Source organism: Labrus bergylta, chromosome 22, assembly GCF_963930695.1.
Source record: "Labrus bergylta chromosome 22, fLabBer1.1, whole genome shotgun sequence".
NCBI lineage: Eukaryota > Metazoa > Chordata > Actinopteri > Labriformes > Labridae > Labrus > Labrus bergylta.
In genome coordinates, this window is record NC_089216.1 from 19464513 (window position 1) to 19480155 (window position 15643).

The 15643-nt window shown below is 37.8% G+C and overlaps 1 protein-coding gene across 1 annotated transcript; it reads right to left on the bottom strand.

Moving 5' to 3' along the window:
* Positions 1 to 201: 201 nt before the first annotated feature.
* Positions 202 to 12418, bottom strand: LOC114919044 (uncharacterized). The gene is made up of 11 exons (XM_065950623.1): positions 12086 to 12418; positions 11680 to 11976; positions 9809 to 9954; positions 8303 to 8435; positions 8064 to 8163; positions 6795 to 6991; positions 6386 to 6519; positions 5267 to 5390; positions 5052 to 5148; positions 4893 to 4968; positions 202 to 2912 (listed from the first exon to the last, which is right to left on the bottom strand). The coding sequence occupies exons 2-11, from the start codon at positions 11765 to 11767 to the stop codon at positions 2814 to 2816; spliced, it is 1194 nt and encodes a 397-aa protein (XP_065806695.1). The 5' UTR covers positions 11768 to 11976; positions 12086 to 12418; the 3' UTR covers positions 202 to 2813.
* Positions 12419 to 15643: the final 3225 nt, after the last annotated feature.

Here is a 15643-nt window from a genome sequence, read left to right on the forward strand (position 1 = left end):
GAAGTGGGTATACCTATGTGTATCTACATCGATGCACGTCAGGGTTGCTTTAAAAAAAGTAGAACAAGGATAATGTACATCACAAATGGAATATGTATGTTTTGCAACAAATATAAATATAGAGGTGGGTTTAAACATTTTTTTGTGTAAATATTAATCTTAAAATGAAAAAGTAGCTGTTAAATGCAGAGTTACCAAAGGGAATGTTTATCTTTTATTAGCTCCTAACACTGTATGACACTTGTGACTCCCCTGTGAGCTAAACTCTGTGTTTAACCCATGGACAAAATGTGAATACTGTGTAAAGGAGAAGTCTGACCGGTTTACAAAATAGGCGTGTAGCTGCCAGCCAGTTTAAATAGCTAAGACAGAAACATGATGAAGCTTAACTAAAGGGGAAGTATACTTCAGAGGTAAATATATGTGCAGACATTAAAAACATGTTTTGTATGGATTTAACTAATGAGTTATAGGCAGGGGCGTGTCCAGATAGGTGGCCAGGTGTGACATGGGCCCCCATAGAAATCTGATTGGCCACCCTAAAAATCCTGAACTGTGATTGGCTATTTGTCCTGTTTGTAGCAGGACTTGTGTTAAATGTGTTTATTTCATGAGACAGGTGCATAGAAAGTAAAGCGCTAAGTCTTACTTGCAATGAATGAACTTTCAATTTGTTGGTGCCAAAACATTTCAGGCAGCCCCTGCATAAGTCAGTGCCCTACTTAGGCCACCCGAGTCAAAAAGGTCTGGACAAGCCCCGGGGTATAGGCTAGGATATGTTTTATGAATTTTAGTGGTGAAAAGTTCCATCCCTGTTTCCAGTCTTAATGCTAAGCTAAGCTAAGCCACTGCCTCAAAAAAGGAAACCAGCACCCAATGTAAAATAACAAACCATCATTTAAGTCAGTAACACCGAATGCCTTATATGAAATGATGGGAAGCCGACAAGTTATCGAAATGTAAAAAAAAACATAATATTTATTCCAAACCAAAAATCAACTAAAATACACAATTCTAAAAAACGTATATATATATATTTTTTTAAAAAGCACACACCAGTACTTCATTCAATGAAGTGCGTAGATGTGAAAGCATGAATAGATTATTTAGCTGACTAAACGTCTTCACTGAAAGCAGTAGTTGAATAAATGAACAACTTGGACTTGGAGCTTTAAATATTGTGAAAGAAACTGAACTATTTTATGTGAAGGAATTTCAATAAATCTAAAACTGGTGTTTATAATAATGGCTAATCTCAAAATATATCATGTTTTCTAACTGTGCAGCTATCTGTATGCTCTGCTGGGTGTGCCTAAAGAAGACGTGGTCAACAGCTGACATAACGTGTTCAATTATCCTCCAAGTCAAAAACATTTTGAGACAAACTATGAGAATTTATTTTAAATTGATCTTATCAAATCTTAGTTTTTAGCTAGTTTTGGTAAAGTGACCCACACACCAGGCAGCCTAACTAGCACGTTTAGGTTTATCAGCAAAGTTCAGTGTATAACTATCCGTTCAGAAGAACAAACCAGTGATATAGCTGAAACACAAACAGGATGTAAAAAGACGTTTCACATTTAATCAGAAAGAAAAGCTATGTGTAATGGGGGGGGGACACGAGCAGCACTTCAGAGGAATGGTGCAATGTAGCTGTAAAAGATGACCTCCTCCTCAGCACGATAAGTGCTTATCCGGTTGTTGCATGCAGTTTATTCTATCTACTTTTTATCCAACTGGTGAATTTGTCAAAGAGAACGAGCAATGGTCGATAAAAAAACTAAAAAGTAAAAAAAGGGGTGCTGGTGGTGCAGTGGTTAGTGCGTGCGCCTCAGGTTCGAGTCCAGCCTGTGGCTCCTTTCCTGCATATCATTCCCTACTTTCTCTCTCTCTCTGATTTCTGACTCTAGCCACTGTCCCATCTCTCCATTAAGGCACAAAAAGCCCAAAAATAAATCTTAAAAAAAAAAAAAGTAAGCCTTGAGCTGTGGGATCCCCCGGGTGGACGCGAGACACCATGAGGGGGGGTCGCAAAATGCCTTAAAAAATATAAAAATATCGATTTAAGATTTACACATCGATGTAAAAATATATACAAATAAAAATACATAAAATGTTTCCTGCAGATCCTCTGGGATCATTAACATGTCTGCTGCTCTATAGACACAAAGATGAACACACCGATGAGTCTATTTATTACGTTTGTATGTCCACTCAGTGCTAAAGTCTACTTAGACATAAATTATCTTGTAAAACAACAGAATTCATTTTAGGCTGTTCTATATATATATAATATATATTTTTCGCATGATGGTGTTATTTATTACCTTATGGGAATATGAAAATGAATGCAGTAATGTAAAGTAACTTGATTGGGTCTTTTCAATGGAGGACAAAAAACATGTTGGGGTTTTAGTAAAGACCTAACCCTTCAGGCAGAAAAAAGTGGAATTATTGTGCAGCTATAGACTATAAGGGAATTGATGCACATTTTTCACGACTGTTTCAATGTTTTCCAGATCCTCTGGGCATTTTTTTTTTTTTTTTACGATTCTGATATCCAGATAAAAAACAATTCAGTGCAACTCATGTCTCTTCTACTCCACCCACATGAAAACAAAAAAGCTTTGTACAGTTTGATTTTTTTTAGCTGCATCTAAAAAATAACCACGTGCAGGAGTTCAGTAGCTGCCATTATTTAAGTTAATCTCCATCGACATATTTGGCTACTCAATCTTCCAATTTGTTGTCGAGCCAGCACTATAGATGAATGAGAGCTGTTGAGGTGTTGCAGTTTAAAACACATCTTTACTTCAGAGGTTTGCTAGGAGGAGAGTTTGGGGGTCCATCACCAGAGTGATTTTGCAGTTTTCTTCTTCCTCTGCAGGGATGTACAGTTTGTGAATAACGCTCTGTGAAGAACAAGAAAAGAAAGCCGTAAACAAAGTGACACCCCAAAATTCTATACTAAAACTTGTTCTTGTGTTGTTTACTTTATCAGTGTTTTTACTAACTCTGTTTTCTGCCCAATCTTGGATAAGTAAATTTATACCTATAATGTCTGTACTCAAGTTAACCAGTTGGCTGCCAGACAGTTGTTAGCTTCTCTAAGCACAAAGAATGTCAACAAGAGGAAACAGTTATCCTGGCTTTTCCTAAAAGTGCTAAATGCCTCAGTACAGCTCAACAATCAACAATCAAAGGCGACAGGCATTTAAAATCACTACATAGAATAAATCTTCTCTCTTATAGAGCTCAACAGTGACCACCCATTGTATTGGTGGATCTCGTTCAGGACATAAATATTCCTTATTCAAATCCTCCAATGACATTTCAAAAAATCCTCATAAATCCACCAAGAAAACCATTTACCCCTATACTCCTGACTAAAGTACATTTGATTCGGCACCCAAACTGCATTGAAAAGTGTACAAAAAGTTACAAGACTGTGTACACATCATTTTCTTCCTGAATCAAGGAACTACCCATCCCATAATCCATTGTGAATGAAATTGTTTCTTCCTAAATGTAACTTTAGTTGTTGTTATAATTATAATGTTAATAAAAGTGTTGTACTACATTGTAATTTTTGTTTTTGAATATATAAAATGACGTTCACTCATCAAGAAGGTTACTGGCACCTTGAGCTCCTCTCTCTCTCTCTCTCTCTCTCTGTGCATATACAGTACATCATATTACTGCATGTATCTATCTGTAAATCTCAGTCACTAACCACCTACTTTCCTGAGAGCTCTTGAGCTCTCTTAGGCTCCTCAAGATCGTTGGTTGACGGCCTGCCAGAACAAACCCCCCCCCCCCACCCACCCACCGGATTGTTGATGGACGGTTTGCCTCCCCCCACCCCCTTGCTCCCTATCCCTCTTCCTGCATCTTGTCCCATCTCTCCCCCTATCCCTTTCCAACCCCGGCGCAGTCTAGGCCTGTGAAGGCTGTTTCATCATGAGCCGGGGATCCGGCCGAAGATTTCTGCCTTTTAATAAGGCAGTTTTTTCTTACCACTGTAACTTTTGCTGCTTTGCTAAAGTGCTCATGATGGATAGGCCGGGTCTTTGTAATATAGCAATTAGTAAGGTCTTTTACCTGCTTTTTGTAACATAACAATGAGTAAGGTCTTTTTACCTGCTCTTTTGTAATGTTAACAGACAAAGAGTAAGGTATTTTACCTGCTTTTTGTAAAGTGTCTTGAGATAACACTTGTTATGAGTTGACGCTATACAAAAATAAATTGAATTGAATTGAATTGAATTGAATTGGTACATTTTGTGCTAGCTACCTAACTAGCTAGTGAAACTAGCCTGCTAGCAAAACTATCCGTTCTCATTCAGAGCCGAGGGGCGGGGGGGACATTGCCATGGTAACAGCGGGCTCCACCAATCAGAGTCGTCGCTGTGACACACAGATTGTGGGTAGTGTAGTGTAGTTTTTTTTTGTTTGTTTTTTTTTGCAGATATCGTGAATAAAGCTTGTTAAATGAGGTTGATTTCATACAAACCTGTGTCTCCTACAGGAGCATAAATATGACATAATGGCTAATAATTGAATCCACTATGAGCCACACTGTTGAAGCCTATGGTCTTGTTTGCTTCTTGTAGGTCACATAGGGGCGTCATTATTAATTTCAGTCCTTTTCATTAGCGGCTAAAAACTCCTCACAGGACCTTTAAGATTTTATGTAATGTACTTAACTTATTGTCTTAATGCTACTCTATCCAGCTGCTTCATATAAACTCATATCAACCAGGCAGACGCTGAAGTGGACGCCACCTTCTCAGGTAAGTCTGGGCAACATGGTGAATAAAATAAACTTCCCTTAGGATTTGAAGAGAAATGACAATCAGAGCCAGGATTTTTTTTTAAAAAACATCATTCACCTTGTTGTTGTTGTTAGAAATCTCACTGAGGAGGTCTCGAGGTTCTGGTACTTTGGGGAAAAGAGCTTTCTTATTCCTGTTAAGAGAAAGTTAAAGATCAGAGGCGTATAAGAAGACACAACTGCAATCAGCAGATACATAGGTGAAGACTCCACATACTTCCTGCAACACACAACAGTGAGGACTGCCAGGCCAGCACACATCAATGGGATGATAACTACAGGATATAGAATTGCACTCGGATCTGTAGCTGCACCTTAACAGAAAAGTTTTAAAAAATCTGATTATCAAAAATGAACACATCTCAGATTCTCTTCAGTGTGCCTGTGTCATTTTGCAATTGAAATAGATGAAAAGAAATACAATGATCGTACTGAAATACTTCTCTTTAGTCCATGGCGTCTTGTTTTCATCTTTCTTTGCTTGAATAGAAATCCAGTACTGATAGCGAGATTGCCTCGGCAGCTTATACGATGTCACTTTTTTTGTTGTAATATTCTGTGAGAAAACAAGGTGAGTAAACATTTAGTCTTCTTATAAAGAATACAATATGCCTGAATTCTGCTGAAACAAACTGAAACTATGAGTGTTAACAAAATGTTGACATTGAAAACACTGCATTTACTTTATTTTCTTACTCTGAAAACTTTTATATTATCTTCATGTATTTTCAAGCTCCTAGGGCAAACTTTCATTTTGTGTTGATTTTGGCGCCCCCTTAGGACAAAACAGTTTTTGTTGATTTTGTGTAGCACATGTGGAATTCTTATTCAGCTATTTTCAGAGCAAAGGTTATCATAGTTATATTTGCTGTTTAGAAGTTTAAAAAGGGCGGTTTCTGCGGTATAGGTAGTTCTATTTTACCCCGCAGCAACTTTTACAAGGATTTAAAATCACCTCATAATCAGTCTTGCCACTGATGGTCTTGTTTTTTTGTTTTTTTCAGGTCATAAAGAGGCATCATTATGATTTTCAGTCTGTTTTTAACCAGCTAAAAACTCCTCACAGGAGCTTTAATAAATGCGATCAACTTCTTTAAACTTCAAATTAATTCCAAAAACACGTTACTGGCATGACAACCGGAATGTCAAAAACCTTTAAAGGACGAATGACAAAAAAAAATGCTGTTTGGCGACACCTCCGCTAATCTGAAGCCTTGGCTCTCCTCCAGAGACACACCTCCAACCACCTCTCCACTCTCCTTCCCATGAAGGAGTTATGACTTACAACACACCATCATTAAGCGCAAGCGGCGGACTAAATTGTCCTCTGATCGAGCTGCAGTTGACCGTGGTCTGCACTGTTGTGTTAGCAGGATAATGTTAGCACACTTTAGTTAGCTTGTAGCTTCACAATGCACATAAATTGACACACAATTTTTACTATTTTGGTTCTCAGATGCTTCTAAGATTTAAATCCTAATATCCATTGTTCTCAACTATTGTGCTTTTATTTTCATAAGCAAACATTCAAATACTGTACTCGTGTCTTACCTTTAGTTTATCACCCTCAGTGTACCGAATACAAAACTCCCAGGAATCCAGAGAGAATACATCAGGAGGAATCCAGTTAATAATGAAGTAATTTTCAGCTTCAACGACCGTCCAGTTGAGGGCAGGAGGTCTCACTGCACAGAGAAAGAAGACATTATAGAGACAGACAACAGACATACAGTATTTTATATCTCTTCAAATGGCTGCTTTGTGTGTTGCTTAAAGTTAAACGTTTTAAATTGTGTCATATCCCACGTTACACAAGAACCTACACAGTAACAGTCTTCACATCAGAACTGAAAAAAAAAAAAAAAAACATTTCCAAGAAAGATCAGAGAGCAACTTCTCCTCTAGTTCAGAGATCAAAAGAGGAAGCCGGACATATTTCTACAAAATGTTGCCCACATACCAAGAAGGCTTTTCTTGAAGGTGTTTCTGACTGGCTTGTTGTCAAGGGTTCCATTGAGCAGTATGAACAGTGTTTGGGTGGGTTTCGCCTGCAGACCACAACCACTTCTGATGCCGTATGTGTATGCTGAGCACTCTACTAACGGGGTCCACTGGGATTCATCCTCCAGAGATTTATTTGGGTCATTATTTGAAAACCTTGAAAAGATTCGAGAGAAATGTTATTTACTTTCATGCACACTAAGCCAAAAATCAAAATGTATTGTACTGTAAAAAGATTTTTAAAATATATATATTCCAATCGGTCGGATAACCTTTAACTTGAAAATACACAATCCAAAGTTCAAGGAGTATTTGATGGGTATGGGAATTTGCCTCTTTGGCAGATCTGAACAAGAAGGCTAAAACAACTTTCTTGTCTACATCATAAGGAACTCAGAGGTTTGTTTAGCATGGCATAAGGACTTACAACAAGCAACTTTTCAATCAAGCGACTTCCGGTGTTCCACAAAGAAGCTAATGTGGAAGTGCAACATACTGCAGTTCCTCAAGTGTCTCCTAACCCAGGTCCCGTGTTAAAAGGCAAATTTTTACAGCAGAAGGAAACATGGTTACAACCTGGGGGATGGTTTTTTTTTTTCATAAATCATCCCTATTGATGTTATCAAGACCAAGCGTTATGAATGTATTTGACTAATTGGCAGGTGCATATATGTACCTGTATGACAGGAGCGCTAAGGCCTGCTTAGGCTCCACCTCCACCTCGTTGCCTTGTTCCAGACTGATCGAAAGTTAGGCTAAGTCAGGATTGCCAACATGGCGACTGACATTTTTTAGGCTTCATAACCCCTCACTGTAGCTTATTCATGATAGAAAATGTGGCAATCAATAATAATAAAAAAAGATCTTACACTTTTGGATTTAGTGTTATGCTGATGGTTGGATATCGCCAGAGGTTTCACATCAGGTTTTAACCAGATTCTACATTTCCAAAACAAGCCTCACAAATTCCAAGCCTGACACTGAGCAACTGATCAGGAGTGTGACGTAACCCTGGCTCAATCACCTAACGTCTACGTGTGTTGCGTGACAAAGCTAACTACTGTAAACGGTTTCAGGAAGTGTTGCGTTACAGCTTTCTCGCATATCTTGCATAATGGTGAGTTTATTTATTACTCTGAGGCAACTTTTGTTCTACAGCTCTGCATCGTGTAGATAGTGTTTTTTCCTAGAAGCATAAAATATCAAATGAATAAATAAATACCCGTACATATAAAAAAAACGAAGATCTGACGTTTTAGTGGCATGGAGCCAGGTGCAGTTAGTGAGTGTGGAGGACTCGATGAAGCACTGCAAATCTTTCACCAGATCTGGGAATAACAGAGAAACAATAACACATCTTTAAGACGATAAATACACAAACATCCATCAATGGCTTATAAAGCTTTTTAAAAAACACACACACACAATGGGGTCATATGCAGACTATCGGTGTGCAGGATGAGCTACCTTTGTAAGCGGATCTGATTTCAACATTTACACTTTCATCAGTGTCATTACAGACAGTTTGCAAAATCAAGTTCAGAACTCCTCCTTCCATCACTCTCCTGGTGCTCCATGAAGTGTTGTTGACTATAGTACACTGCAACACAAACAAGGTATTCACATCAATTAAACAACAACATAATACACACAATAAGACGGCTTTGTGAAAAGTAGGGGGACAACATGTAATTGTACACTTTTGGTAAATCAAGTACATTCAGCTGATTACACTGAACTGATCTTTTACCAAAATAAAAGCTCTGAAAGTAGAACTTTTACAGTTAGTGTAAAGTGGGGATGTAAAGATAAACTCACAATGCTGAGTAAAAGATAAAGATTTTACAGAGACTTTCTACACATTTTCTTTTCTTTTAAGATTTATTTTAGAGATAGGACAGAGGATAGAGTTGAAAATTAGGGAGAGAGAGATGTGGGGAATGACATGCGGGAAAGGAGCCACGTGTCAGAACCTGAACCCAGGCCGCCCGCTTGGAGGACTACAGCCTCCATACATGGGGCGCTAGCACTAACCCGACGCCCCACAATTTTACATTTTTATAAAGGAATTAAATTAGAGTCCATTTATGTACATTATGTCACTTATACTATCACACTAAAAAACCTTTTTGAGTTTTTTAATTTAAAAACTCATGAAGAAATGTAAAACAAATCCCAAATCAAATACAGGTAAAGCACAGAAAGCTTTAACAATTAACCCAGACTTTTCTACACAGCTGACTTTGTGTCATCTTTGTAAGTTTTTGTTCTTTTTTTTTTTTTTTCAAAGGTTGTGTCTTAATGACTAGCGTAGTCACCTCATTTGCTCTATTACTTGTTTGGGCAAGTGGCGGACACAAACCAGTTTCCAGCGAATGTTATTGGAATGTTTTTTATTGGAATGCTGCATCCTATAGGTTGTTGCTATATGCGTAGTCCGTCAGTCTCTTGTTGAAACAGGAGCAATTTTTCACTCACATCCCATCCCACAAAAATAAACTCCCGTCCCATCCCAATCCCAGACTAGAAATAAGAAAATCCTGTCCGGTCCCAATCCCGGTAGAATGACTCCCGTCCCATCTGCAGATCTTTTTTTTTTTTCTGAAATTGTCATGACTCTTCACAACTTCCCTATATTGTTGGAACACACCATATAAAGGTATGATACTGTTTAAGACCTGTTTCTTTCAGGGGTGGGGGTGTACAGTAAACCTACCTACAGTAAATTGACTGTGTTATATGTGTTTCCAGGAGTATTTCAAACATTTTTTGGAACACTTAATTAACTGTGTGATACTTTTGCACATTTTAATCGTATCCTTTTAATCGTATTCACGGAGTCATGTGTCACACATGACTCCGTGGATACGATTAAAAGGACATTGGACGAACAAAAACCTTTAATGAAGAGCAAACAAACCCATTGATTAGCTGCATGTCTTACTAAAATGGGAAGTAAATATGCATACTCACGATCCCATCAATGCCCCCTTCATTGTTTCTTGTTTTTACTTGATATTTGCAGTTTTTCATTGAATGTGGTGGTGGTGCCCAGGACAACCGAGGCCAAAAATCTTTGGGCCACGTTAGGGTGACATTTTGTGGTGGTAAGACTTGACCTGAGGTGAAGAAAAGAGAAACACAAAAAAGGTCATGACTAAGTTTTTAAGTGTGATTGTAATTAGTCTCTGGGTGTGCGCTGTGCAGATAGCTCCTTTGTTCACCCGCTCTGCGAGAGTCAAATGATGGAGTGCTGCTGACTCTGTTTACAACAACCTGTCTGAACTGCCAAAAAAACAAACATCTGCTCTGTTTACAGCTGTTTCTAGGAGACGACGATAAAGTTTCACATCTGCTCGGTACATTTTTAAACAACAGATAATGTTGTTGATTTTGCCAGTTATTTAAAGTAACTTTTATCTCTCTCTTTGCTCTGTCCAGTGTCAACAGTCTGATTCACATTTGGTTTTTCCTGGGATTGAAACATAAATGTCAACTTTAATTTGCATTAGGCCTGCATGATATGAGGAAAAATATGCAAAGTATGATAACATTATTCAAAACTGAGATAATGATGTGCAAAAAAAATAGGAGTGCATGTTAGCTATGACTCAGTTTCTATCAAATTGTTGTTCATGATGTTAAGAAAATATTCGTTGGCGTCATCCCAAAAATGAGTTACTTCTCAGAACTAAATTGGCACCAGTTACTCTGAAGCTTGAGCTTCATCAGACTTAAAGCATGGCTGTTAGGACCCAGGCCTCAAAATGTATCTATGCATCATTCAAAATTCAGACTTAGGCAATGTGTTTGTAGCGAATGCTCATATTGCATTGGGGTGGCAGTAGCTCAGACTGTAGGGACTTGGGTTGGGAACCTGAGGGTCACCGGCTCAAGTCCCGGTGCAGACCATAATATGGAAGTTGGTCCAGTAGCTGGATGGGTGCCAGGGTACTTCCCGAGCACTGCCCCCAATAGCCCTGGTGCTCTCCCACTAATGCAGGGCCACAGGTCCTGCATGTGTGTGAGAAGCATGTCTCCAAATAACAATAATAATTTCCCCTCGGGAATTAATAAAGTATATCAAAGTTTAAAAAATTAAAATAAAAATCAATATAATTGATTGTGCAGCCCTGTGCATCACATAAATACACTCGGATTCAGATTCGGATTCATTTTAGCCTCTATTCCCACTGAAAGCATTAAAGAAAGATCCTTTCCCCCAGTGTGTTGCCGGATCAGCAGTGTTTGCAAAAATGTGTGGATGTTATAAAACCTGACATTTTGCCTTCACCATAACCTCTCAGCAGGCTCAGCCTATCATATTTGACATAAAATCACACAACTATTCCTCTCTCCGTTTACCTCTTACCTCACATACACCTGTAACCTGGTTATAGTTTAATGTTTATTTACAAAAAAGGACAGTGTTCAATATTGTATAGTAGGCCTATCTATAAGTCACACTTGTAATCACACTCGTAAGATAAAGGCAGCCTATAGCCTTGTATTTTTAGATAGCATTTTAATTTAGACCGTATTTTTGTTTTAAAGATTAAAAAGTTGGCTAATACACAGATCAAAATAATTACCTTTTTTTTTTAACATGACATTTTTCTACTCTAGCTGTTTTCTTCTCACCAAACCAAACAAACCCCCCAAACTCAACGGGGGTGATACCCGCCCACACGTGACGTCATTACTGGGAAACGCTGATGTTTACACTTTAAAGGAGTTCTTCATGCCCACAGCTGATGACAAAACCCCGACATATGTCAATGAGAAACTTAAAGAAAAAAAAAAAAAAAAAAGAAACATTTAGTGGTTATGACGCCCTTACTTACATGTTAGGAGTTCGACTCCGGAGAAAAGGCAGCAAATAAAGAGCAGCTCACTTTTTAAAATCCTCCTAAATTTGTTAAAAGTTCCCATAACTGTGGAAAAGGAGGGCAACACGTCGTCCTTCCAGTCCTGACGCTCCCGGTTGGATTCTGTTCTTGATGTCACGTTGTAACGCCAGAGTATAAAGAAGAAGGCAAACGTGTAGCTTCAACTTTCGCTTCAACTTTTTTTGCTTCAACCCGACGTCACCTCGCCTGGAGGCTGGAATTGGGCGTGGAGCTTCCTTAACTGGGTAGGGACTTGTTGGAGATAGTAAAAGTAGACACTTTAAACTTAAAGTGGCTATCGTTTTCAGAGTAAAGGCATACACCTTGGCATAGTAGACCTAAAGTGTGCAAGGTTACTTACCTGAGTATCAGTCCACGACCAGAAAGACTCACTCAACAGGATCTGCTGTTGGAGGAGAGTTGGAGGAGCTATTTTGTACGACGGAGGATTAGGGCCACGTTAAAAAAATAATTTCTTTTTCAATTTCGAGACCAGCCTGCGCAAAATGATGAAAGTAGAACTCTTAAAGTATTTTCCTCTGCAGACAACTTCCTCCCAGTCAGTGTGCTTCTTTCTTCGGAAAAGCCACAGTTTCTTGCAGTATCTTTTCAGGGTGCTGATATTTCATGACTATGTGAAGATGATGATGTGCCAAAATGTGAAGTTTCATATCTGCATAAGTAAAGCCCCAACACAAGTATTTGTGTCTGTTATCTGTCTGTTGTTAAAGTGTCTCATGTGCAGAGACAGTTTGTGTCCTGTTCATCATTTTACAGATAAACAAGTTCTTACAAGTTGAAGTGAAAACTTCTCTTGAACTGTTTTTACCGACTACACAAGGAAGTATCCTATTTCCTTATTAGTGAAACCTTTAGAACAAGATGCTACATGTTTGTCATTTGAGAACAGGATGCTGCTGCTCTTCTGATATAGACTGAAATAACCACTTTATTATTTTATTCTTTAAAGACTTTACGAGTTCTACTTTCAAAATTTTCGTGCAGGCTGGTCTCGAACTCGTTAATTTATGAGATTAAACTCGTAAATGTACGACTTTAATCTCGAAATGTATTGATTTTATTTTTTTTAACGTGGCCCTAATCTTCCGTCGTAATTTTGAAAACATATCTTGTAATACTTCTCAATGGAAGACATTGAAGTAAAGCAACACCCCAAGGGAGACATGTTTTAGGTGAACTGAACCTTCATAGGTAGCCTATATCAAATAGGGATTTTATAGAAAATAAATAATTTCAACAATGCTGATTTGTAAAATATATATATATTGTTGGAGCCATGGATTGGTGTAATTGTCTTTGTGCTTTTTATTTAAGGTTAAGGTAGTTTGTTATATATTAGTGTTTTGGGTTATTGATTATTATATCATTTATTAGGATTGTGTTGAGTGAGGGGATGTCGGGTCACATGGGTATGGGCGGAGATGTGTTGATTTAACTCACCTGTTCACCTTTTGTTCTCAGTGGAAGAGAGGGGGTGAGCTGGGTGGCCGTATTTTTTGTTGACCGCTATTGTTTCTAGTTCACTGTGATTATGAGTTAATGCACGTTATTATAAGTTAAGTTGATTATCTTTTTTACGTTAATAAAAAAGTCAAACTTATTTTTACGGATCACAGTATTCTTTTGAAAGCGCGTCGGACAAATACATTACACCAACCTCAGCCTCTCAGCGGCTTCATATTCAGGAACGCTGCTACATATATATATATATTAAGCTACTGTTGGCTATATATAGTTTAAAAAATCACATTCAAACCAAAAATAACACTCAAATAAGGTTCCTCCAAAAAGCTCAAACAAGGATCAATTCCCAAAAAAATACACAATGACAATATTCAACAATTCATGAGCAGTGCAAAGACTGTTAGCTTGTTTAGTTTAAAAAAATAGATTGTTTTTTTTATCTTCTAGACTAGCATGCAACAACTTGTCACAACATACATTGTGATATTTAACAATGTGCATAACCAGTGAATGTACTGCCTGGGAAATCCACTCACAGTAACGATATGAAATCAGTCCTACGTAAGAATTTAAGTTGAAATTTTCACAGAAATGTTAAAGATGGTATTTCTCACGCCTTCCCAACCTTGAGGCTGTGACATGTCAATTCTCATTTCTTCTTAAACCATGATGACATACATGGCTGAGACGAAAAAAAAAATGTAGTCAAAAATCCCACTTCCTGTTTTTGAAATCTCTATTAAAGCAATCAAAATAATCAAAAAGTGCAACACAATAGAAGCAACAAAAAACAGCTTCCCTCCATGGTCTCAGACTCCCATGGTTTGAGGAAGGAAGCGTGTGTGACTAATGGTGATGTGGCATTGTGGATGTATCGTAAAATCCGGTGTAAAATCCTGTTTTTAAGGTCTCTTTGAGAGAAAAAAAAAAGTTTAAACTGTCTGATATATTCTACTCAAGTAAAAGTACTGTTACTTTGATAAAATTTTATTTAAGTATAAGTAAAAGTACCAGTTTAAAAATGTACTCAAGTAAAAGTAAAAAGTAACTTGTTTAAAATGTACTTTAAGTAAAAGTTACTTAGTTACTTTTTTTAATAACGCGTCTCTTGTGTGTCGTAAAAAAAGGACGAGAGGATATTAACCTCAAAGTTTTTTTAATTATCTTACAAAGATTTATCTTTTCAGATCAACATTTTCTTTTCTACCCCATTGACAAAAACAAAATATAAATAATGATGAAAAAATAATCAAGGATTATATGTTCAAGTAATCAGCTGTTTTATGAAGGGAAATGTTTAAAGGCTTAATATTTGATGTTTTGATCCAGCAGATGTGGCCCTTGAGCACCAGCATGAAACCAAAACAACTTGTGCTGCATTGTTGTGTTAGCATGCTAATGGTAGCGATCTTTATTATGCTCGTATCTTCACACTGCATGTAAATTTACCTGAAATGAGCGTGATCTAGAAACACAGGTAAGCAGTGAGTACAGTATGTTATTCTTCTTTGCTCTAGTCCCTCAATTAAACAACTTTTATTCACCAGGGGAGGAGTCAGCCGGCCGTCCCGGCGATGTAAACAAACTGAAGATAGGAATCTGAAAACATCACAGACAGTGGGACTCGGGTGTTACACCCATTGTAGACAGTCATGACTCAAAGTTATTTTCAGAGGATATACTTGATTTATATTTAAGTGCGAAAAATCATATATTAAGCCTTTAAACTACGTAAGGAAATACTAAAATGATCTTTGTCACAATCATAAACAGTGTAAAGAGTATTTTAGTGTTTTTAGTTTTATTATTCTGAGGCTGGTTAGTCTCAAAGACAGCCTCAAAGGCTGACTTACCTGCAACTAAACCTCAGATGAAAGAGAATCCATTTATTGTTTTAAAATGAGCCTTTATGAGATTAAATATTAGATGTTTTAGTCACTGTTTGTTTACCTATTAGCAGGCTACTGAAGCTTCTAAGTATTTATTTTCACACATCTGAGATTTGTTAAGTTGCAGCAGCTTATAACACCCAACTTCCTCATACGTCTGCTTCAAAATAAAAGCACATCAGAGAGATGGGAATTACGGACTTTTATTGTGAAAAACCTTCCGGAACTAAATGTGTTTATCGCTCAGAGCTGCAGCGGCGATTGTAGTCTCGAACGCTGCAGTGAGAAAAAGCATCCTCAGCCACTTCTTTGTCCAAGAGTAAGAACCACAGCCAACTTATTTAAATCATCTTGGACTCAAGACAATGAGACATCAGTTTATAAACACCTTCAGCAGGTAGACCCGCTCTAGAGGAGGAACTTATCCGTGCTGCACTAACTGAAGTGGCACCGAGCCAAGAAAAGAGTCTCTCTCTCTCTCTCTCTCTCTCTCTATCTCTCTCTCTCTCTCTGTCGTGAGACACACTTTTAATTTTTAAAGTTGG